The 25,945-nt window shown below is 43.8% G+C and overlaps 1 protein-coding gene across 5 annotated transcripts in view; it reads left to right on the top strand.

The window, feature by feature from the left end:
* The first annotated feature begins 1,880 nt into the window (after positions 1–1,880).
* Ten-m (teneurin transmembrane protein Ten-m) overlaps positions 1,881–25,945 on the top strand; it is a 153,290-nt gene continuing 129,225 nt past the window's right edge. For 3 of the 5 annotated variants that reach the window (XR_010437009.1, XM_064688985.1, XM_064688984.1), the window contains exon 1: positions 1,881–3,001. Coding sequence is in view for 4 of the 5 variants with exons in the window: in XM_064688985.1 (XP_064545055.1) it covers positions 2,695–3,001 (307 nt within the window). In the remaining variant the exon portion in view is untranslated. The remainder of the gene's footprint in view (positions 3,002–25,945) is intronic. The other 2 variants (XM_064688987.1, XM_064688986.1) reach the window with 1 other exon arrangement.

The raw sequence follows: 25,945 nt of genomic DNA, 5'->3' as shown, positions 1-25,945 counted from the left end.
TATATGAACCTGAACAAGCACTCTGGAATTCTGATTGGGCTATATCTTATGACTTGAAGAACTCAAAGCGACTGAGGGAGGGGCACAGCAGATTCTTAGCTGTTTCCTAGGCGACTTAGTCAATTTTTAATTTGTCTTCTCTACCACACATTATACAATTATATAGTCCTGGAGGAAGTCACCCTGTGACCTCCATGAATCCGAGTGCTAAATGCTTTTGTGACTTTTTTGTGGCAAAATTTGCAATGTGTCAGTTGCAAGCGATTCGGGTTGGCGCTTAGTTGGGTCTGCTTCTTGGTGCGTCTAGTCTAGTGCACAACAGGAAATTGACTTTTCATCGACAGCAGTGCAAGGCAAGAGGAAGAGCGCAAGAAGTCTGTAAAGAAAAAAAGGAAAAACCAGTTGCAAATGCTACGCAAATAATTTCAGTTTCAGGCCCGTCGCGCGTCATGCGGCGTTGCCACATTCCGTGAAAAGAACATCTTCTTCTTCTTCTTCATGTTGGTCTTCTTCTTCTTCTTCGCTTGCTTCAAAGCTGTCAAAAAAGCTTCAGCAACAACTTCCGCTACACGACACGAGCGTGTGGATGCGGATGAGGATTGGCCCCCAAACCTGCTCAAAAGTTAAGCCATTAGCGAAATGTCCTTTACTTTGCTTATAACGCAATTTTCTGCTTCTTTCTCTTTGGCCTGTCCATTGTCTGTTGCTTCGTTAGCCAGAGTTTTGGCCACACTGTGCCCGGCCGCCGCTGCCGCTGCTGCTGCTGCTGCTGCTGCTGTTGTTGTTGTTGTTGGTGCTGCTTCGGCGCTAAATGACAACTTCACTGTCAGCATTTTAAACTTTTCGTCCAGCCCCCGCCCCTGTCCAGTCGCCCTCTGCCCCTTGTGAATCTGCGTTGCCCATTTTTCGGCTGCTAAGCAAAGTTTTTCGGTTGTTCCTCTCGCTGCATTGTGTCCAGAACGCGTTTGGACTAAAACTTTACTGCAACGTTAATGAAGTTGAAGAATTTTTTGTTTCCTTTTCTTTTTTATTTTTTTTTGAGTGTGACAGCTTATGGGAGAATGTTTTTGTATGAGATTTTCTTTGTTTCAGCGGAATCATAGGTGACTGCAAATCCTAATTAAGTGGGGGAGAAATTTGAGTCATCTAATGTAATTGAATTTCTAGTAGGTAACTTGAATTTATACCAATCATAATAGCTCAAATTTAAGCACCTAAAGTAATTTTCAACTAAAGCAAGCCCATTTTCTGACCACATTTCATATCTGGCCAATAAACACATTAGAATTTGAGCTATGTTAAAAATAACATTACACACGTATGTAACAGTGTCAATGTAAATTGCCGTTAGCGTCGTCTGTTATTCTAGCCTTATTTGCTGTCACTGTTAAAAGTCAATAGCAGTAGATAAATTTGAACGAAGCTATGAGCGCAGTTAGCACCCCTAAGCGCATACATATAAATATTTCCCCTGCGCCGTCGGCAAGCTTTGCCAAAACTTCAACGCACTTTTTTAACCTTCAAAACTAATCAGCAGAGTTTCGTTAAGCGCTTTGCAGATTGGGGTCGGCGGCAGCGCTGCCGGCGCATCGGCAGCGACGTCATGCGCAGAGCGTTCTCAGCGACGGCAGACCAGTCAAACGAGTAAAACAACAACAATGCACGCAGCATCAGTGCCCTCCCACGACACTTGCGCTCTGCGATGCGCTCAGCTGAGCTCTGAGTGGCAAAACTGAACGAAAACTGCATGCGCTCTCTCGGTCTCGGTCGCGCTCTCCCTCTCTTTCACAATGTCTTGCTACCGCTCTTGCTTGTGTGCGCCAGCACACAGAACAATTTGCTCCGAGCATGTTAGTTTGAAATCGTCGCTCGCTGAATTCACTTCGCATTTGAGCCGACCCGCACGCTACGCGGCCGTCGCGCAACAAACAAACGACCGTCGAACTCGACGTTCAAGTTGAAGTTGAAGCGTAAAGCAAAAGCAAACGCATACGAAAATTACTACAAAAATTTACCGCTTGCCCCGCAATCGCACCTGTGTGTTTAAGTAATCGTCTTGTCCTGCCTGACTCGTGGTCTCCTTTTCGTTCTCCTTTTTGTTTGTCGCGTTTATCGCGTGTGTGTTTCAATTGATTTCGTGCAACAATAAATTGGCCACAATAATTGCAAACCAAAATCAATTTTAAATATTGTGAAATCGCTTTGTTGTTGATCGTGTTCATTCTTGTTGATTCCCTTCAGCAAACGCCGCAAGAAGAAGCAGGCATAAGACAAGTGCCGACAAGTGAGAAAGACATCAAAATGTGCGCAAAGTAAAAGAAAAATAGAAGAAATTATTACAACGAATAGAAAAAATCGTAACAAGAAATTGAAGTTCAAAGTGAATTGGATAAAATGTGCAATCAAAGTGCAGTGAAAAATTGTTGCTAATTGCTGAACAGCGATAACTGCTCCCTGGGCTGACGGAGCTGACTTCCTTCTGATCCCTTCTTTCGTTTCACTCTTCTTCCTCTTCTCATCTTCGCCTCATCTATTTCGTCTGTCTGTACCGAGTGTCGGCTTTCTGGGCCCGCAAAAGCCGCCAAAATTAAGTTCTCAAAGCAGAGCCAGCATCACGCATACCGTCACACGGACAGCCTCTACGACGGTGGCACCGACACCGACGACGACGAATGTCCTTTGGAGTCGACCACAATGAATCCCTACGAGTTTGAGTCCACGCTCGACTGTCGCGACGCGGGCGGCGGCCCCTGCCCCGGCACCCTGCCAATGACCGGCCGCCACACCGCCGCTGGCGCCCCGCTGCACAGCCAAACGCTCCAGCATCAAAACCAACAGAATTTACAAGCCGCCGCCGCCGCAGCCGCTGCCTCAGCCGCTGCCGCTGCCGCCGCCGCCGCTCAGCAGTCCTCGCACTACGACTACGAGTATCAGCATTTGCCGAATCGTCAACTGGATACCGCAGCCAACTCAACGGCCCAGCGCACACACGGCAGACAAGGTGAGTGAGTAGCTGTACCAGCAGCAGTTCGACTCGGTTGCAGTGCAGCAGGTGATAATCTCCTCCTGCTCAGCGACAAGTCCCAATTGTAGTTACATATGTTTTTCTCAATTCAAATCAAATTCTTGAGTTACTGTCAAAATGATTATTATTTAATAATTGGTCCCAAATAATCGTGAATATTTTATTTTTGTGTGCTTCTTCCTCCTTTCGTTCCATTTGCGCTTGACTTTTACAGTTTGAAATATTGTGAGATTGTGAAACAAATATGGATTTGTTGATTAGCAAATATAACGGTTCTCCTTTTCATCTATGGCTCTTGTCTAATATTCTTTTTCATTTTCCATTCCATTTTCGTTTGTGGTTTTAGATGTAAACAAGAAAATGCAGAGATTTTTAAGCCCTCTTTCTGAAAAAAAAATTTATATGTATTTGTGTTTAATTTTTTGTCTTCCCAAGTTGTATTTCATGACGCTTAAGGTATAATATATTTTAATATTTTTTTAATGTGTTAGAACTCGAATTTTTAATCGTAGGTGTAACTATTCTATACTATACTTTAACTATAAATTAGTTTTGTTTTGATATTTTTTCGAGTTTGGAATGAGAATTTCTTATCTTAAAGAATTATTAAATAATATTAAAGAACTTTTTCTACAAAGTTGTATAAAATTGGCGATGAAACTTTCAGTAGTTTCTCCTTTATAAATTGTACCTCAAAAGGGTTTTAATTTCCATTAAAATAGAGAGAAGATCGAGGGAAAGTCGTAAATAGACTTTACTTATCGGATTTTATTTACACATTCTTTTTCTATATTCGAATTTTTTTATAATCTTTTGTTTAGCTAATACAGAATTAAAAATTTGTTTATTAGTAATTTCGAAAAGGTTTTCATGTCCATTATTTTAAAGACCAAAATTGTTATTTTATGATTATTTCGTGTGATAATATTAAAGAAGCAACTTCTAGAAGTTAAGTCGACCAAAATTTAATATTTTCTGATTTATTTTTCGTTTTTGGATTGAGAATTTCTTATCTTTAGGGGATGATATTTAAGAACTTCTACTACTTTTAATAAAATTGTCATTTAAACTTCTAGAAGTTCTTTCTTTAATAATTGTAGCTTAAAATGGTTTTCATTTGACAAGTTCAAAGGAAAGTCGTGAAAGCAGTTTATTTAACGGTCATTGGCTGAGCTTGTGATTTCGCAAATGAATTGTGATAATTCCAATAAGACTGTAAACTCATTTGCGAGCCACCAAATGAATGCATTGTGCCTTGCTTCGATTGAAATTCGATAATTATTTCGACTAAGCTGGCCGCGTTAAGCCCCTTAAGCTGTGCGCCGGGGGAAACTTTGGAAGAAGCCAGCGAGCTGGCAAAGCTGGAAAATGCCGCGGCTCATTTTCATTTTCAGTGGCATTTTCATAACCCCGTGAAAAACTTGCGACAACTTTGTACAAATTAGCGGCGCTTATCGCCAACATTTTGCATAAATTAAACAAATTAGAGAAAAGCCACGTTGAGTCGCCGGATCTCTGGAAAAGTGAATTCGACTTTCGACGGATGGGTTGACATTGAGATTGGGTCCAGGGACTGGAACAGGATTGCAATTGCTTTCTCTCTCTCTCCCTCTCTCTCCCTCTCTCTAGCTGCAGCATCGATTTTTCCGGCTGAGCGAGTGGCTTTTCCATTATTTGTCTTAATAATAAAATTTAAAAGCGTCTGCAGTAACAATAAAAAGTAAAATAAAAAATAGAGCCAGCAAATTATGCGACGCAAACTGGCAACTCATCATGCCACAGTGCCCCGTCGCCCATTCCGGTCGCATGTTAAAGAATTCCAAATGCGACGCCTGCGGCTGCGGCGTCAGATAGAGAAAACGAGGAAAACCTCGAAAAACTCTCGAGTTAGGGTTTTCGAGTGGAGTTTGGTTACAATTGCCAGCTCGCTTTGTTCCCTCCTTCGTCCCCTTGCCTGTTGTCCTTTGAGTTTGTTTGCTCGCTGCCTGCATCTCGCAGTAGGTACGCCCGCCCGTCCGTCCGCCTCACTCTGTCCCTTTTCCTTTGTCGTTGATTTCTGCCCGTTTGTTGCTTTGGCAAATTTAATTTAAGCCGCCGCCTGTCACATAAATCCCAGCCACTAGACTACCTCTGCTTATCGGGCCCAACAACTCTTTTACTGTTTGTCAAATTCCCTGTCAAGTCTAGCATCTTGAAATAAAACATGATTAGTTCCTGTTAAGCATTTTTCGCACAGAGCACAACCTCTTATTAAACATATTACTCCTTAAAGTTCATGTTAAACTCTATTGTTAATTAACACACATAATTATTCAAATAAACTAATTTGAGCAGTTTTTCTTTGATAATAGGAGAATATCCCTTATTACTTATCTCCCACAATCCACAAATTTGAGTGTAAAGTCTTGGGCCAATTTTATTATTTCCGACTTTTGAAGTTTTCTGCATTTGCCCACGTTTCGCTCTCTAATTCCCTCTCTCTCTCTCACTATCACTCGCTCACACACACACGCATGGAATTTACATAACTTTATTTCTGGACATTTCCTCTTTCACTTCATCTACCTGCTGCTTGCTGGCGTTATAAAAACAATTGCCAAACAATTGAAGCCGAAACGAATTACACACACACACGAACACACACACACAAGACAGAGAGAACGAACGAAAGTAAGTCAGAAAAATAGCAAGAATAAAGGTTTCTATGCTGCTGTAAGGCTGGCCGTTGGCGAGCGAGGGAGCGGGCGGGCGGGGCTCTACCTACAGAACTTGAGTGGAGTGGAATCCCGCAAAACAAAATTGTAAATTTACAGCAAAAACACAGAAATAAATTTCGTAACTGCAAGCAATAAATTGCAAAACGGCTACTGCTACAACAAAAACAACAACAACACGAACTCCAACAACAACAACAACGACGACTTTCGGCACTTCACTTTTGGCGAATGAAATAAAATTCAATAAAATGTTGGTGTGCAGAGGGCGGCGTGGGGAGGGGGTGTGGCTCGTAAATTTTGAAGCACTTCAGCGGGCAGCTGGTAAAGGCAACACAGTCCCTACCAATAGACTTTGCCCGCCCCCGCCAGCCACTCTCCCCATCCGCCCACAGCCTGTCATAAAAATTCTGAGCGAAAATTTTGCGCCTTCTTTTGGTTTCTGTTATTTTTTCCGTTATTTTTTTTGTTGTCTTTATGGTGGCATAAAAATACGCAGAGAATAGAAAATGAGAAATATTCTGCTCTCGCTTGGCAGCTGTTGATGTGTGAAAATATTGCAAAAAAAAAACAAAAGTAACAGCAAAAAAAAAAACAAATGCCAAGAATATTGGAAATTTGTATATGTTTATTTATGGCTTCCGATTTGCATCAGTGACTATATTTTTATTTTGGCCAGGCCCAAATTAGCCAAATTAGCTGTTCAACTTTTGCCAGAAAGGGGCCTCTTTCGCGTGCTATTCACAATGGCAAAAGGAGAAGAAGAAACAAAAAAGAGCACAAGTCCAACGCACGCAACGCATTTCGAAATTAAACTCCAACAAGGTCGCATTCGATTTGGAATCTCGCCTTCCAAATTTTCTCACACTGATTTTTCCAGCAGCGCAAAACAACAAAATTTATTTGTTTATGCCGCACCTGATTAGTTTATGATCCCACCAGACCGCAAGCCTCGCGCACCAACCCCCGCTTGGTCCCCGCAAACAGCTAATGAGGCCGCTCCCCCACATGCCCCAAATGCCCCACATGCTCGGTGCCGCGAATGTGGCCGTGTGTATCCACCTTTAGCCCCGGTGGCGGTTCTTGAGTAGCCACTTGGCCACTTCGACCGCTCCGCGTTGTTTATTTTTGTACGTTTGGTTTCTTTGCGAAATCGTTTTTTCGGAAAACTGTACAATTCTTATGCGTTTTAGTATTTGGATTAAATTGATTTGTTATACCCTATTCAAAGTGTTCGACAGAAAGGGTATACCCAAATTAGGCAATAGGTTAGGATGTTCTGTGCACAGGGTATCTCCTGGTTGAAGATTATATATTGTTTTGTTTGGTACTTTAATTGTTATACCCTACACAAAGTGCAGGGTAATTCCTCATTTGTTTCTCTTGATTTTGCATTAATTTGAATTTTTACACCTTATACAAAGTGCTTGGCAAAAAGGGTATGCATGACTCATCTTCGAATCGGTCACTGACTAAAATGGCTAGCGATGAGTCATAAATTTTGATACGGGGTATCTTTCAATTGAACAAATTCGATTGTTTTGCTCGTTACGTAAGCTGTTGCTATACCCTGTGCCCATTGAAAATGGTTATAAATTGGTATATTCCTTTTGTGTTACTGTATGTACCAGGCAGAAAGAGCCTTTTTTTATTTTGGTAAAGCCTTGTAATTTGGTATAGACACACATTTGACTGCCATATTGATTCCCTTGTAATTGAAATTAAGCATCGAAGTTATTCAGCAATAAACGTTCAAAAGTATATATATTATATAGCCGAAAAATTACAGGGTATTTTGAAGTCGAGCTCACTCGATAACACAGTTTTTACTTTTTTGTGTATAAAAACAATCTGTTGTATTGTTTGGATTTGCGCGGCAATTATTGTTGGCGGGTGCGGTCGATTCTTGAGGTTGCTTTGGATTTGTTTAATGCTCACCGCTGTTTCTTGGCATCGCATATTTCAATAGTTTTGCACTTGATTTAGTGTTATTGTCCAATTGGCGCAGTCTATTTACGGAAGTCCATCGAAAGCGGCCACTTTTCACAGCTAAAATTTAAAACTGTTCCAAACAAAAGTCGACATAAAGCTTGGTTAATCGCAGTTCAGGTAGTGTAATTCGTTGGCTCAAATAAAATGTGAGCGGTTTTTGAATCATAATTGTTTCTTTTAATTTTAACTAAGATGAGTCAAGGAAATGAAGCCTATTCCAAGATCGAAACAGAACTCAAGTTATTTTATCAAAATGAAGATTTCGGTTATTCTATAAACTCTCTTTTACGGCAGATGTGGCAAGTGTTGCAAGCATGAAGATTCTAAATGCCCCACTTTCGTAGCAAACTCTATCAAACCTGATGTGCCAGGTGTTTCAGATACAATTAGAGAAACATACAGGTTTGGGAAAATATATGACAAGAACATCGTATACTTTTAGTGATGGTAAACTGAAAAACTTATGTGTTATATACATAGACAAGGGTATGGAAAACTGGCCGCAATTATTTACTAGCTGCTAGGCTTCTAAAATGCCAAATTATAGTTCAAATCTGGAAAAGTATATACAGTGTTTTCTCAAAGTGTAAGGAGCATTACTCCTAAGACCTGCTTGCCACAAACTGTGTTCAGCTTCGTCTGTTTGGCCTAAGTGATCTCCTGCCTAAGAACAGATAAGTCCTGATGCCCGGCCGCCTAATCCTCACTTGTCGATAAGCTGCTCAGCGGCTAATCCTTGAAATCAACCTTGTTGGCGTGCCCAGTCTGGCTTTAATGATGCCATGAGCACAGCTGTCATATTAGGAACTGTTCGAGGGCAGTAAAATGTTTTACAATTGCCAGTGTTGCATAACTCCAGATCCCCGCCTCCCTGGGGACATCGGTGGCAGCGACATTTGTAAAATGTCTGCAGCGATTTTCGCATCTTTTTATATATATGTATATATATATTTTTTTTCTGCTGTTTTTTTTGTGATTTTGTTGGGATTGTTGGGAGAGAGCTGCGGAAACTGTCAATGACAGAAGCTGACTAGGCGCCGGCGAGCGAAATTCCAACTTATTACTTCCTGACAGCTGTCAAAAAATATGCAAACACCCAACAACAACAACAACAACAACAAGATGAAGAAGAAATATGCAAAACTATGCGTCGAATTGTGCGCAGAATTATGTAAATCAAAGCGATTTGTAGCAGGCCAAAAAGGAGTAGAAAAAGGTAGCTGCTAAAAAATTGACAGTGCCATAGCCAGGATATTCAAAATGTCAGGCACACGCACACTAACACACACACACAGGCAGACAATGGGAAAACCGAGAGGGTCAGAGAGAGAGAGAGAGAGAGGGATGTCTGAGAAAAATGCTGGGAAAATTACACGTAAACAGCAGGAGGCTAAAACGAACGCCCTTTTTGTCTACAGCAATTTTTGCAAAGCGCAAAGGGACTAGAAAAAAGGACACTCACACACACACATACACAACAGGCCCTAATACCCATGCACTCAACCTGGCGCACGTTGGAGGGTTAGTCTAAGGTCTCCGGACTTTAATGATGCGCAGGACAACCGCAAATGAGCAATACTCGAGCTGGCAATCCCTGGCTGAAAGATAAATTAGCACCGACAATTTGTTAGGTATGTTAAAGGTGAGCCCAATCCCGACTTGACCTGAACCCTCCCGACCTGCTGCGCGCTGTTTCTACGTGCTCTGCCCTCGCTCTCCGCCATCTTCTCCCTGTCGGAGTCACACTCGATGCAGTTGCACCACCAGCTGATAGGTCGTTAATGTCGCTTTGTCATTTCGAGATTAGCCAAGAGCATTAAGCCGTACGTACCCCTTGCGCCACGTTTCGTTTTGTGTGCTATGCCCCATTGGCATTTCCTGCTATTGAGGGTCTCTCGCTTAGAGCAAGCGGGGTAAAAAATGAAATCGGTAAAAGGATAAAGAGACGCTCACTCGTTCATATTATAATTTGATTTTTGTTGGGCAAAGCCGCTTAGCCAGCCAGCCTTTAATATTGTTAGTCCCAGTCGGGCATAGAGAACGTTCGGCTCGTTTGGGGCATTCGTATTCGATTTCGTATTCAAAATTAATGCTGACTTAGTGCTAGATATTTGAAAATTGAATTCGAGCTGTTACCTTGGGACAGAGACGAGTTACATGGGTTATTCATCCGCTGGGATTTGTTTTTTATTTTTTTTTTTTGGATATATCAGCCAGCGGATGTGGCTGCCTATATATTTCGGCATTTCAATAGGCGTGCTGCTGCTGGCGATAGCTCCAAAAGCTGTGACAGCTTCTCGGCTTGGCACAATCTGAGGCATTAGTCACCACACGCTACGGACAAAGTATAGAACTTTACGACTTGTGCACATTGTCTGGACTGACGGAATGACTGACTGATGATTGTTTACAGTAATTGCAGTAGCAAGTTCTGAGAATTTCCACTCTAGGTTACCCCAAGGACCAAGCCAGACCAAAACGCAGAGGCACGCAAAACTCATAAAAATATGCGAGTGTTTGCCTTTTTTATTGTCGAACATTAAATTTATTATTTTTTATAGAATGTTTCACAACTGAATGCAAATTTGTTTCAATGCTCTTCTTCTGCCACCGCCTCCGCATTCGAGTTGTTTCTTGGGTTTAACGAGTGCTCAGCATTTCTTATTTTAATTGCATTGAGCGCTAGATTTCTGCTCGGCATTGGCTAAAACTGAAGCTGTGGACTCCACCGCAGAGTTTTTCTAGCCAGCGCATAAAAGTATTGCCAGAAGTTGTTAAAAACTCTATATAATGACAACTTTTTAGTGCACCACGCTTAGTTTTTTATGCGCCAAATGCATTCTGATAGCTGATCTGAGGCGACGATGCGTGTTGACAGCGTGTGCGTGTGTTGATCTTGGGGGGTCTTCTTTTTCCATATAAATCTCACTCAGATATCATGAGCTAGCTGTGGGAACTGGAACCGCTAAATGCACTTGCCGCCCCACCCAACCACGCCGAACACATTTCCGCGCTGACCTCAGCTGCCGCTCTTCACTAGCTGCTATCGCTAATAAAATATCTGCCTCGCTATAAATACTCGAATATATGCCACTTGAAGCCGCCAACCAGCTGCAGGCTCCGGGCTCTGAAAGATTTCATTTATCAGCGGAAGCTCTCAATGGCACAGCTAACCAGAAAGCAAAAAGAGCAGGACGGCAGCAGAAGTCAAACTTTTGACCGATATAACTTAAATATGTGTATGTTTGATTCATTGTAAGGGCAGCGGGCAGCCGGCGCTGTAATAAATCCAACAAATAATAAAAAAAAAAACACACGCACACACTTTTAATGCGCCGAAATCTGGGCACCTTAAGTCGGCTTAGAGGACGAAATTAGGCAACAGATAAGAGCCGGACTGGACGCCAGCTGTTGGTCCACTAAAAAGGCAAACAAAATGCGGTCACTAATAAAATTTGGCGCTGTGCGTTCTCTGGATAAACAAAACAAACCAGAACAGAACAGAACAGAACGAAAGGACCAACTGTGCCCAGCACCCCCTGCGCCCAACCTTTGGACATTTCATCTTAAGAGTCGAGCGATAAAAATAGCGACAGAGATAGAGAGAGAGTGAGAGCGAGAAAAGTACATTCCAAGGGCTTATCAGACAGAAAATCCAACACAGCAACGTTGTCAACAGTCGGAGGCGAACAGAGCTAGAGCGGGAAATCAGTGAAAATCATTTTCATTTTTATGAGGAAAACAGCAGAAAGAAGCGAGATGCGAGGAGACGAGACACAGCAACGGCAGAAAAGATGCGTGGCAAACGAAGGCAACGAAACAAAACAATAAAATAAAATTTAAGATACATTTGAGACCAAAACAAATAGGCAGCGAAATAGGCGCACAAACTACGAAAGGAAAAGAGCGAGAGGCGGGCAGGAAAATGGAAAATGTTTTTAGCTCTTGTTTGTTACTGTTGAGGCTGAGCCATTAAAATTGTGCGCGCCGCGTAGAAACAATGTCGCAGCTGTACAACCGGAGAGAGAGGGAGAGAGAGGAAGAATGAGAAGGATAGAGTTAAGAGATATGCGGGAGAGCGAGAGATAGTTAGAAAAAGGCAAACATCAAATTCGAGACCAAGACCCAGAGGATGTGTGTGTGAACAACTTGCCTGGGCTCATGAGTTTTCCAGCTAGTTCCTTTGGCTCTTTTATGGCAGACGACACTTAAAGTAGTTTTCATGTTCGGCTATATTTGAGCGAAAAATAGGGGAAAATGCTTTATATGGGCACTTGAGGCAGCTGAAGTGGTTTTCTGCGATTGAATGCGAAGTGATCAAGTGATAAGGCGGTATTTGGAATAAAGTAATAAACAAATCGATGGATACACATATTTAATGGCTATAGTTGGAGCTTCGCTGCGATTGCCGAAACTTGTATCTTAAAGATACATGGGCAAGCGCAATTTCATGGTTAGGCAAACACAAAATGCGCTCGACTAATGGAAGTTTTACGATAGTTGCGCATTATGACTGAGGCGACAATGCAACATCAATTTTTATGAAGGCTATTCTTTTTTTTGGCATAAAATGTATCTTTCACTCAATGTGTGTGTACATTAGGCGCTGGCATAGATATAGATACAAGATACATTTACGCACTGCATGCGGGGCGTGTGGAAAAAACAACAACCACATTTTTAGCACATTTTCAGCATATCAACTTACAATGGACGCGACACGCAGGACGACGCATCAGGTTACAGGGACCGGCTGCTCCTCAGCCTGCCTGCCTGCCTGTCGGTCTCGCATTTTATGCATATCGTATAACGTACAGAGGTCTCTGGCTATGTAGCCCACCCTCGTCGCAGTGGCTGCCGCTGCCGCAGCCTAATGAAAGGCAGTTAGTGTGTCCTGCGTCCGGCTCAAAAATGCGGGAGCAAACATTCGAGAGTCGTAAAATAATAATAGTGTCTCGAAAGAAAAAAAGAAATGAAAAACATACGAATAAAGAAAACAGGTCTTAGATTGAGCCACACCGGTCTCGCACCTTGCCACTCTCTCTCTCTCTCTCTCTCTCTCCCACTCTCCCTCTCCCTGGCTATCAAAGTGTAAATGTTACCTAATGTTTTTATTTGATTAGCGTTCGCTACGTGCCGCATTTGTTTCTTGTCTTGTTTGTGCTCAACGAAAAAAGAAAATCTTGTGCATTTTCCTTGGAATTTGTCTACTGGCCTGCTCATTTGACGAGATTTCCTCTTCGCTGAGCTGCTGCTGCTGCGCCAAGATTAATTGTGTGCGCGTAAATTTTTTAATTTCGTGGAAATAATGTTGAGCGCTGGAATTTCATTTCTTAAGCCCGGGCCGAAAGTCTGGACAGCGGATAATTTGTTTGTGATTTGCATTCTTCAGAACGGTGTTTTTTCTTATTACATTTTTTCTTGGCCAACTTACTTTTAATCGCTTTGAAGTCTATTTTAATATTTCTTCGTAACATTTTATACACGCTCTTTTTAAAATAACATTTGTTTTGATTACGGTTAGGTTATAGCCTACTTGCTTGGACATAGCCCAAGCGGATTACTTACACTATATACAAAACAGTTTGTCCCAACTGACTGACTGACTAAGAAGGAGCTAAGAAGCGGAAATTTGTTTTCTAATTACTTAATCAGTTGCACGCTAAGACGGGCTTTATGGGAATTCCGCCCGCAAGTGGGGAAAATCCAGGGAAACGCTTGCATGAAACTTATTTGCGCACCAACCGCGTATCCTAATAGTAATTTTCAAAGATTTTTGTCTCACACAATACAACACATCCCTGTTGTGTGGAAGTGGGAGTTAAATGTTTGAAGGTTGAGGTTATAAGATTCCATCCGAATGTCGAAACTTCTAAGACTAAGCTCGAGTAATATATATTCCATTAAAAATAATTTGCAATAATGTTGGACTCCTAGCTTGGTCAATATCAGAATAATAAATCGTACATAGCCAAGGTATTCAACCTTTGCAGAGGCATGACGCTAACATATATTTTGAACAAAATCAACTTTGTTAGCCTTTTTTAAATACCTCTCAAACTTAATTCAAATCAGCCAAACAGCTCTCGTCGCTTAGATGTGAACTAAATGAAGATATTTCCCTCAAGCTTCTCACATGCCTGAGCACAATTTGTGCACTAGATGCCTCTTATAGTGGGGTTAACTTAGTGCACTTAATTTAAGTACATGTGAGAAGTTGAATTTGAAAAAAGGGAAGTAAAAAGTGCTGGGATTATGCCACTTTGGTGTTTGCGAAGCACCTGCAGCTGACAGCAAACGAAACTTACATTAGCCCGCCTTCAATGAAAGTGAAAAACTCGCACAGTGAATAGGCGAAGAGGCACGCCCACCCAATGGAACGCCTGCTTTAATTGTGTCAGCCTGCAAGGGGGGAGATGCAAAGAAAAGGCTCAACTCGAAAGTGAAATGTTTGCACTTATTGCTCTACCTACGAAAATGTCCGTATTGTTGTATTTCGCCGAGTCTTTTTCATTCGCATCCCCCCATTTGCTTTTCTCTGCTGTGCTTTATTGCACTGCAATTTATTTGATGTGCTGCCTCACAAATTACGCATACGCCACGTTCTCTCGGCTCAGATTCTATGGGTGGGACAAAAGCAGTGAAAAACTCTTAAGGTAACAGCAAAAACGTGTGTTGTTGAGGCCTCGCAAAGTTTCAGCCCTGCCGCAAGACGAATAATACGAGTAAGCAAATAAAACTCGAGGCTTCAAGTTTTTGCTGGGACTTATGTGCACATTTCTTGCTTTTCTTTTATTCTGACAAAATAATTTACTTAAACTCTTGCTTCAATTCGAGTTCTATTCCCAGTTCGCTGTGCTCCACCCCAATTTTTATTTGATTTTTTTTGATTGCTCGAGAAAGTTTTGGGGCCAACTAGTTTAAGGGGGGAGGTTCGTTTCAGTTGCTCCTTTCCCTTGAATATGGTGCACAATGAAATGCTTAAGTTCCTTCTGCTTTTTTTTTCTGTGGCCTTCTATGGCTACCGAGCAGCAGTTGGGAAATTTTGTCGAAAAATAGAAAATGTTCTGCTGACAGTTGTCAGTTGATTGTTTTCATTTCATTTTTGGCCGTCAATAAGTGGAAATATAATAACTTCAGAGCAAGTACGAGGTTTGTTTGCATTGTGCTTTGCGTTTGTCATCAGTCGGCGCCCAGATTGGGCCAGCCCGTAGTCCGGACTGGGGATCTATCTCAACCGGACTACGGTCTGACATTTTGCTGTCAGTTTTTGCCTGGCATGTGTGACAGTAATCATGTTCAATCATGTTTTGTTGGCATAAACTCGCCCCATCGACAATGGACCTCGCTCTATTTCTCTTTCTATCTCTATGTCTGACATTGACATGAACGGCACTCGAAACTTGTTTATGCCTTCTCTTTGGTTAATGGCACAAAGACTTCATTAGGCGCCGCCTCTCGGAGGGGGCGACTGTGAGGCAGTCCCAATGATGCCCGATGCCCGATGACATCGAAAAGTTCTGTTTGCACAACTGATCAACTACACACACATGCATGGTGGTACATGGTGGAGCGGCAGGCAGTTAGCAGAGGATGCTCGGATTGCTATCTGGGCATATTTCATCACGGCTGCAACTTTTACTGTGGACCGCACTGAACTGCTCTGCTCTGCTCTGCTCTGCTCGAGTCTGGTCGACTCTGCTCCCATGATGAATTCAATGTAAAATATTCCAGACGCGGCAGCCAGCACTTTTAATAAATTCAAGAAAACAGCAAAGTCCCCACCAGCTATGCAGTCAGCAAAAAAGTAATAAAATATTAATGAAATTCCAAACACCTCTCGTGTGTAGACCCTCCCCTCCACCTCCCTGCCCGCCTAAGCCGCACATCCAACACGCAAACGCACGCACCCAAAGCGATTGGGAGCGAGGAGACTAAAGTTCAGCTCGGAGCTGGAAGCATTCTACTGGCGCCTTGAGAGCAATTTTTAGTTGCGTTGTTTTCGCTAACAAAGCACGCACCGGACGAGGCTGGGAGACGTCGCTACTAGCGACAGACACCGCCGGACGCCACTTCCGGCAACGTGGCAGCCCGACCAGACAGTCAGACAGACAGACCGACCAGACACAGGCGGAGCATTCAGAGAAGCTCAGCGCCTGGCAATGTCAAGTTTCTTGGCCATATTTTCGCACCTAGGTGCGACGACGTTGGCAGCTAAACGTCACAGAGCCATAAAACGTAGCGCCAGGCAGCCAAATGTTGGCCAGAGGGGCTTAGCGGGAAAAGGAACAGTTATACAGCGAGTGGCGGCCAAAGTGGGAAGCGCTTGCTATGAAGGATTGCTTAACGTGGCGGCTTTCTTGAAATGAAGTGCTCTCAATCGGGATCCGAGGATCGGCATCTGCATGGACTGAAGCTGGCCAGTTCCAGTGGCACATTCCTTTGCCTCTTGCCACATGTGCTTGGCCAATAATGCAACATAATAGAATTTTGCATTTGGGAACTGTGGCAACAACAGAAAGCGAATTGCCTGACAAGCAAACAATGCAACAAAAACTTGTGGTTAAGCAGGAAAAAAAAGCACAAAATGCAGTTGAAGAAACATACGAACAGACTTTCACCTCTTTCTGAGGTGCCCCTACTCCTCAGAACCCGACCCTTACAGCGAGGAAGTTCTATGCCAAATTCAATTTGCCCGAAACTACAAAACAAAAGGCGTGGCGGGGCGGGCTGTAGGGGTTGCAGAGCCACAAAAGTAGACGAAATTGATTTTAAAAAGCAAGCTGAGCAACTCGGTTCTGAGGTTGGGGTAGCGCAGGAATACAATGGAGGAGGACTGGAAGGGCTGCTGCTGGGAGCGGGAGCGGGAGCTAACGCGGTTAGGGGTTGCCTGCTGCGGCGGCACGAAAAACAAATTAAAGTAAATTCCCCAATTTCATTTTGCGGCAACAAAGTACAAAAAATAAAAGCACCAGCTTCGGCTTTACAATTGAATGAAACAGAAGGAAACGCAACGAACTAAACAATTGCATTTGTTATGTGATTCGGACTGGTAAATGAAAATTGGAATTGGCCGGGACTGGAGGTTGGAACTGGGCTGGGGTTGGAACTGGGGCTGGGTGCAAATTCACGAATGCCAAGCGAATTCCTATGAATTTTCTGCCGCTGAGAGCCGCGCAATGTCCTTGAGCGTAAAGTTTATCACGATCTGAAAAGTTTTAATGATGATCATAAATCAGCAAAGAGTAAACAACAATAAGAAAACAAGAAATCTAATCGTGAATAATACGCACGCCTTCGTTTTCATTATGACAATGGGAACTTTGCTCGATGCCTAACATTTGCCTAATGGGCCTCAACAGCTGAGGATAACCGGGCCGGGCCGGGCCACAGGATATAAAATACGGGACAACAGAATAAAATGTTGCCATGCATTTTCATAAGCAGCCAAGCCTTAAATTTGTCCAAGCGCAAAACTTGCCGCCGCCTCGTCCACAACTATAAACTACGACTAACTTTCGACTTTTACTTTGGCGCTTTAATAAAGTGTGAAAATGTGTAGAAAGAATGGAAAACCCGAGACGAAGACGAGGTTAACTTGGCCTCAAGTTTATCCTGAAAATCGATACGTGAGATTGCCCCAGGCAGATTGCCGGACTACTATTATTTTGTGGATTGGAGGGCGTGCGGCGGGCGGGCGAGTGGCTAAGGGGGGTTTATTCTGATGGGGCGGCGTATTTCATAAATTTTTCAGCGCCTGAAAATGTTATTTATATTTCATGGCATGGCGAAAAGAAAACTTTGGCGCAGCACGAACGACTACAAATCGTGCGTACACCAAAAGAAAGCCAAGACAAATCGAGGTTGCGGGACGGAGGTGGCTGTGGGCACCAGGCAGCTGGCAGCGGGTGGCGGGTGGCAGAGATGGGCGGCATAAAAAGTGGCAGCGCGCTCAACTTTTACACTTGGCCATGGGATGTGCGGCAATGCTGTGTCGTCCACGTCGCTTTACGGCTTCGTTTATTACGTGTGAAAAGGCGACAAGGATTGCGGTAGGCGGCAGGCGACAGGAAGCGCGCAGCGCGTCCTGCGACAATCTACCCGGCATGACACCATAAAGTTGAGGCAGTCAGGGAAAGGGAGACGTGCATATGACCAAGCTGCACCTAAACGCGATATTCTGTAAAATTTCGAGAATCAAGTATTGAATATATGGGCTACAAATTTTACGACTTTCCACTTGGCTGGAAACCCTAGATTGATACCACAGTGCAGCCAAAGCGTGACACTCGGCTTGATGACCCACCAATCAATGCGCTTCAGCTCTGCGTCTCGACATTAGCTTTCACAACACAACAAATTATTGATTCCTTTGTGGAACAAAAAGAAAAAGTAAACCCTCTCTGGCCACACGCCATTGCCAGCTCCAGTTCCATAAATCATAATCACCTCTCGCTCCTTTAGTTAGACACGTGCCCCCCCTACGGGGGCAGCCAGCCAGCCAGCCAGACCACTGTCTGATGCGGGCGGACGGATAGCTGGCCGTAGTTGACAGTTTGCCACCTGCCCAGCTCCAGGGGCGGCGACCTAAGTCAACAATTAACTCTGACATGCAACTGTGCAGCGGGACAGTTTCGAATGCTAATAAATTTATTGTTGTACAAATTTGTTAAACAACTTTAACTTAATTATACAATTTACGCGAACAAATGAAACGAAATGAAACTGTCCGGGGGCACTTGTCGTTTGCGTGCAACCCACCCCCGGCCCTCAATCCCCAACCCCAACCCCATTACGTTACGTTGTGTGCGGTCTATAATTAGCGTCTGGCAGCTTTCCGCTGTGAGCTGTAAGTGTTAATTGAATGGGAAAGGCGGTCGGCAGAGTCTGTTGTGCAATTGGCCTGGTCAGCGGTCAGTTCACGTTCACGTTTATTCAGCCACAGCCATCGTCCACCGAATAATTGATGTGTGCTCGCTGCGTCGCGTCTCGTCTCGTCTTGTTATTTGCCGGTTATTGATTTATGCAAATATTGGCACATCAATTAATATGCCAAAAGTTGTGGAGAGGTCGCGCTCTCATCTAAAACTAATTGAAATTTGTGGTCCGCCTGCCCAGAACCAGAACTCGAACCAAGCTCGATACAGTTGTGTGCTCCATGAAGTTGTCTGCTGTCTGGCGTATTATCCTTTTCACCATAAACACATATTTTCATTGTCAAACAAGGCAGCAAAAATCTCAACAAATTTATGAAACTTCTCCCTTTCCCACACCTGAGAGCTGGGTATGTGTATGTGTCAAGCATAAGGCGATTCATAAATAAAATAAATAAAAATTAACATAGACAGCGGCTGGGTGGGTGCAAATAAACCCACACACATATGTATGTGTACATAAATAAGTAAAATACAAGCGAAATGAAATGAAACGAGGAAAACGACAAAGATATTTCGCAGCATTTTCTTTGACATTTTATTTGATTTTCTTTCCATGGTTTGTTTTTCTTTTTTGGTTTTTGCTTGTCTTCAGTTTTTTTTGGTGTCTTTGGAGCGCTGAAAGAAGGTGTTTTGCGGAGCATTATTTAGGGTGTTGGGATGCCAGAGTTATGAAAATATGAGACACATGCAAATTATGCCGAGCAGCGCTTCACTTGACGCTATTTCAGGGCGGGTTAGGTCGGGGCTGGTGTTGAGCTGCGCTGTTCGTTTGGCTTTTCATTTTGATGATGATGCGTGAAAGAATGAAAATTTATTTTATTCGTTTTGCATTTTATTGAGCGTGGCGCAAGCAGGGAACAAGAAAGCTGCTTTAATTGCCGTCTGAAAGATATTAAAATACGTAACGAGAAAAATCAACAAATTTAAACCTATTTCAACTCATTTATGAACTCGAAAGATGCCAGAACTGACTTTTTGGCCGGGCATTAAATGTGTCTCGATGTACACCTGAGGCCATACACGTGTTTGACATGGGTGTGTGTGTGACTGTGTGTGTGTTTCAAAATATGCAAATTGGCACGGCAGATGAGAGCCTCTGCTCTTTGAAGGTATTTAAAGCAAGTGCACGAGCAGCTGAAGAATGAAATGGAAGCGGAAAGTGAGTCAAATAATTGTGACTTTCACTGTGGGAAAGTCGATAGACTGAGTGGCTAAAAGAAAGCAAGAACAACAACGTTTTGCATGAAAATGAAAAACCAAATCTTGCGTGTGCCTGTGGGTGTGTGTGTGTGTGGCAATTTAATAAACATAATGATCAGAGCGTGGCATGGCGATGATGAAGTTGAAGTCCGCTTCGTGACAAAATGACATTTTGCTACCAGTTGCCAGGAAAGAAACGCAGTCCCAGACATGCTCCATGCTCCCACCCACTTCAAGCAGCCCATCTCACCGTCTGCCCTCGGGCTGGTCGCTTGGCTGACTTGGTCGTTGGGTCGCCTGCCTGGCTCAGGTTCAGCTTCAGCTTCAGCTACAGCTACAGCCTGGGACTTAGGTAATGAAGCAACTAGCAATGAAGCACAAGCAGTTCCAGCAACAGAATCGAGAGACCGGTGTATGTTGTTATTTTAAAATTTAAATTTCTGTATAAATATGTTCACGCACACCCAACCAAAATACACTCACACGCACACGTGTGTGGGGCTGTGTGTGTGCTTTTTTTGTGTGTTGGTGCATAAGAATGCCCCAGAGTCGTCGACGTCATTAAAAGCCAAAAGTCAGCGATGTCGACTCGAAGAAAAACTCACTTAAAATTTCAGCGCACGTGAAGGAGCCGAGAGGGAGACATTATGTTTGGGCAGGGGAACTTGGGCCAGGAACGGAACAGAACGGAAAGAAAAGGCGCGTGAGTTGGTATTTTTCTTGTTTCTGGTGGTGCATATTGTTGTTATTTCTGGTGGGTTCTTTGTCCTCGACTAACGGCAAAAGCGGCCAGTTGCCTGCATATTTATTATGATGGTTGGCAACGGGAATGAAATTTAAATATGATCACAGCATGTTCTTTGGATGGCCAAAGGGCTTTTATGATATTAAATAAATTGATTGTGAAAATCGATTTGTAAACAAAATTTTCAAATTAAACCACGCGGAAGCACGGAAATGTTGAATTCTAATTGCACTTCCCGGTCTGGGCACCAGCGATCCACAAAAGATCGTGGAATAAGCTTGCGATCCACTTTCAAGAGGACTTCCAGTCGAATTGGAAATTGTTCCACAGCTCAGGCTTCATGTTCCCATTTGTCCCAACTAAGATTTCAGTTTGTGTGCAGCGCTTGTGGGCAAAGGTCTTTGAAGATTTTTGTAGCCCAAACATAAAACAGTTTTAAATATCATGTTTAGCGAAAATACGCGTCTCATATGCAAGCTTGTTGTGGTCTTGAAACTTGTGGTTAGTTTATGGAAGAGAACCCGGTACTGGGGAACATACAAGAGATACTATTGGAACACACAGAACATCTGCCAGGCATTAGATCTGTTTTGGTGAGTGCCCAAAATCCCATCGAATGACATCATCCCAAAAGTGAACCTTGCACTTGTTGTTCCGCTCAAGTTTTATGATTTGTTTTCGAATTCGGACCCTGATCTAACACAGTAGTCGGCTCAAGTTGCCGAGCGAGACTCCCGAAGCCAGAATCCAGATCGTTCGATGCCATCTATGTCACGTACAGATTCCATTATTGCCCAACAAAATGGCCGCTAAACACTCGCTAATGCCTAACAACCAGCCACCCGCCACCCGGCCACCTGCTCAGCGTCGGAGCAGGATCGCCTCCTGTCCGACCATGGCTCTGGAGAGGCTTTTAGCAGAGCTCGGCGTCTGTGAGTGCAAACAATAAATCCATTGTGGCCAAAGTGAAATCAGGCTCAGCTCTCTCGAAAGCCACTTCATCGCCATCTCCGGCGCCCGCCTCTGCCAGCTAACCTTACCCCAGCGCCAAGCTTCAAGCACTTGAGACGTCGACGGGCGGCTAATGCTTGAGCAAGTGCCAAGGCTAAGACCCAAACGGGGACTGAAAGTAAAATGTTAATCAAGCTGATTGAGTTGTCAAGCGGAGCCCACGCTCTGCCAAGCCAAATGGAGGTCTAATTTTAGGCGCCAAAGGCTTTCTGCTGGCATATCAGGGGCTGGGGTGACAACAACAACAACAACGACAACAACAAGAAACAAGCAAACAGAAAGCTTATTAACATTTCCATTGAAGCAAGAAAGCCAAAGCGATATACAGAGGGCGGGGAGGGAGCTGAAAAAAAAAAACAGATATAAAGAAGGCTCAAGGTGCAAAAACCGACAATAAATATGCGTTAACTTCTAATAGAGACAATGCCCTGGCGTGAAGAGAAGCAAGGAGCTGAACCTGAGTGGAGCGTGTGCAAAAACATGCAAATCCCAAAACAAACAATTTTAGCCAAGGGTATAAATGGAGGGCTGGGATAGCTCTTAAGTGGCAGCCTGATGAAGACAGCAGCCAGGCGACAGCAGCAGCAGCTGAAGAAGGGCAAAAAAAAATCGATGCGGTGACATAAAGATGAAAGCTAAGAAAAGGGCTGCAAATATATCTATATACATATATATCTATATGTGCTTCCAGAAGGGGGCGTGTGATGGGCGTGTGACCGTCGTTATTGTTTTTATTTTTAATAAAAAAAAAAGGAAACAAAAGAAGCCAAGCTCTGGCATGGCAAGCAGCCACTTTGCCAAGCACCCGGCTAGGAAGTGCCGGCGTACATCTGTTGACACAGTCCAGGATACACGCCAGGGTAACTCGCCCCCAACTGGCGGCGACGACAAGTGCACAGCGGGTTGCAAAAGCGAGCGATTAGTGGGCACGAGAAGTTGGTTGTCACTGTCAGACCTCCAATCACGTGACTGCGATCAGTTCTCTGTGCCGATATGCGACAATTGAAGATGTTGACTGCAATGAAATTTATGCGAAACCAGGAGGCGGACACGCATCTCGTTTCCGGGCTCACGTGTGCGCTTGAAGAATATGCCTTATGCCATACACAAACTGTGCTGGCTGTTTACACAGGCACATAATGAGGCAGCGAGACGCGGCATCTCTTTCTGGAGGCGGCCATATTGGTTTTTCTCGTGCACACACTTTTCCGCCCCATGCTGCCGCCCAGCATTTGTTTTTCTTTGCATAATCTTTGGCGCTTAATAATGTTTTACCAAAACGCCAAGCGACATTTCAGAGCTGGCGACATTCGCGTCGCACGCAAACTTGCGGCTCGTGATGATTTCTTTTGCCAGCCCCTGCCCCCTGCCTCAGCCCCAGCCCCAGCCCCAGTTCCTTTCTTTAGTATACCTTGTGACGTGTGCGGACAAGTTTGTTTTATTATTATTTTTTTGTTGTTGCTGCTCCGTTCGCTGTAGTCGGCTTTTAGGGGTTGCTGCTGACTAAACGCACCATTAGTCCTTGGAAATAGCTTAGAGCGAAATTTACATTATTAAGCTTTGGCTCGCAGCGAGTTTTGGCCAAGTATTGGGCTCGCATCGGACTGGCAGGCAGGAGCTTTGCTTTTTCATTTCCGTCGTCAGTCGCCATTTTGGGTTTCCCTCATTTGTGTGGGCCCCGCGATAACGTTGCCAAAGGCACTCAGGAGCAACGTTAATGCAGCATTATTACAACGCAATGTCAATATTTATATTTTTTGACAATCCCGTGCAACTGCTTGACGACGGTCGTCGTCGTCGTCGTACCCTTGTAGTTGAATGGAGGGAGTATTTGCGGGCGAGAGCTGTGAAAATTAAATAATATTGGCAGCTCCAAATAAGCTGTGGGGGCTTTGACACTCTAATTGGGGCCACGCTAAATGCTTGAGTAAATGTTGGGTCAACCTAGAAAGGGGCAATAGGTCAGACTTAAAGTGCTGCCAATTACCAATAAAGTTTTATTCACATTTTTTTCCATCTTCTGCTTACAGGTATGTACACTGCTCCCACGTCCAAATATTACTTAGATCAAGTTAATTCACGTAAGTTTTTGAATAAGAAAAAAACAAAGCATGCTAACACAATTATCTAAGAGAAGATCAAGACTTTCACTTTCTGAAAGTTGAACAAAAATCTTAATGGTAATTGCCATACAATACGATCAGTTGGGCCACATCAGCCAGCGAGCAGCAGCAGCAGAATAATCCCAGCCCAAGCAATTAGAGTTGGCAAACGAAAGAAATCGTGGCCCCATGAAGATGCGCAGCTTAGGTTTAATTGTAGAAAGCGAATGGACTCAGAGCCAGAGACGTCGACGGGAACAAAAGACAAACAATTAGCAATTTTTTTTATCCGCCAGTCAAAACGAGCAAATGGCCCAACAAAATATGATTTAGTATTTGCCTTTTGAACCCATTCCATGCCACGTTTTGGGTCATCAGAAAGCACTCGACAGTCGAGCAGTTGGCAGCCGGCGCGCACAATAGACAATTTTGTCTGATTATTAAACCATCAGATAGATCTCAGCCGCAAATATGGCAATGCGGCGCAGAATCAACAACATGAGCCGCAGAAGGCCGCAGAGACCCGGCCAAAGACTAATTAATCATTTGGCGAAGTTGCGCCAAATAGTCGTGAATGGATGTGGGGCTCGGAGTTCGAGGTTACGGGGGGTTGGGGATTCTATTGGTGGGCCCCATAAATGGAAATTAAATTGCTCGGTTAATGCAACGGGGGGCGTCTTCGGGCTGCACTTAACGATAGACAGTGCCACTTCCTAGTCGAGTGTCGGGCAAATTTGCGCCACTTGAGTCATTAATTCTCACAAATGAATCAACGGGCCATGTGTGTGCGCCGCGACGGGCCTCTAATCGAATCGAATTTAATGAAAATGGGCAAAAGACGCAGATAAGATGATTAGCGGCTGGTGGGGCAACTGATGCCGCTGCATTTGCAGCTTGTAATGAATTTAGCTTTCAGACAGACGTGTGGCTACAATTTCCCAATCAGTCCGGCTGCGTAAATTGAAGCTAGCTCTTGCTATATATTTCCCTAAAAGAATTATCAAACATCTACAACTCCAGAGCGCCTGCGAATAACTCAATCAATCAGCTCGCTTATAAATTCGAGTGCCATAAAGAGCCAAACAGGCAGCAGCGAGAAGCGTGGCGCGAGAAGCGAGACGCGAGACGTGGAGCAAAAACAAAACATTTAAACAAGCCATAAAAATCGAGCAACCGCAAACGCAAAACAAACAAAACGCCAACGAGAAAATTGCGCTAAATTTTATTTTATTTATTTATTTTGTTGCCGCTTGCTGCTGCTGCTGCTGCTGCTGATGCTGCGGCAAACCAGAACAAATCGCTGCTGAGAAGTGCGAGTTGAGAAATAATTCATCAAAGAGCCAAAAAATTTTTGAGATATTAATCAGCGCCGTGATCGTGGGGGCCAGTGCGAGCCAACACATGTGGAAACTGTCGAGTTTTTTGCGCTATGCCAAAGTCAATTTTTGCTGGCGGCACATTTCAAAGCGTTCACTCCCTCGACCCGTGCCCCATCGCAGTCCGTTCGGCTGTTTTTTGTAGACCAGGCAAATCAAAAGTGGCTCAGCCCACGCAGATCTCGGGGTCTGGGATTTGACTTTACGTGTCGAACCACTTGGAAACAATTAAATCCGCTTGACATTATTTTTTACTTTTTGTTTTTGCGTTGACAAGAATTTTTCTTTGGCCACAAACAGCGTTTGGTCATTAACCATATTTAGTGGCAATGAAGTTGTCAATTTGCCTGACACTCAGCGAGCGGAGACCGAGTGAAAGGCAGTGTGGCAATAACCTGGGCAGATGGTCAGGTAGTTGACATGGTTTCGATGGGGCTCCGATTTGACGAGACGAGAAACATGTAAGGCGAGAGCTTAGTTGAAATGTGAGCTGTTCGCTAGGAATGATATATGGGACATTACAGGCAGATTAAAAAGACTATGTTGGGTTATCAGATAACTAACTAATTTGCATATCCACAGACCTGAGACACTAAGTAGGACGTGTGAAAGACGAACAAAATTTACCAGGAACTGGCAATTTGAGTTCATAAACTAACAGGCAATTCAACTCTGCGCTCCCCGCCCGTTGTTATCCAACCTGGCAATCGTCAAACCTGAAATCAATTTACTGCATAATTTCCATACCGAAACCGATTTCAATAACATATCACCTGCAGCACCGAAAAACATTTGCCCAGCCAGCCAAAAACAAAAAAACAAAAAGAAAACATTGCCACGCCG

Source organism: Drosophila montana, unplaced genomic scaffold (assembly GCF_035044405.1).
Source record: "Drosophila montana isolate Dmon_TW-CO22-7 unplaced genomic scaffold, ASM3504440v1 contig_3216_1, whole genome shotgun sequence".
NCBI classification, from domain to species: Eukaryota; Metazoa; Arthropoda; class Insecta; order Diptera; family Drosophilidae; genus Drosophila; species Drosophila montana.
The sequence above is the reverse complement of the archived record's forward strand: the minus strand, read 5'-3'. Positions and strand labels throughout refer to the sequence as shown.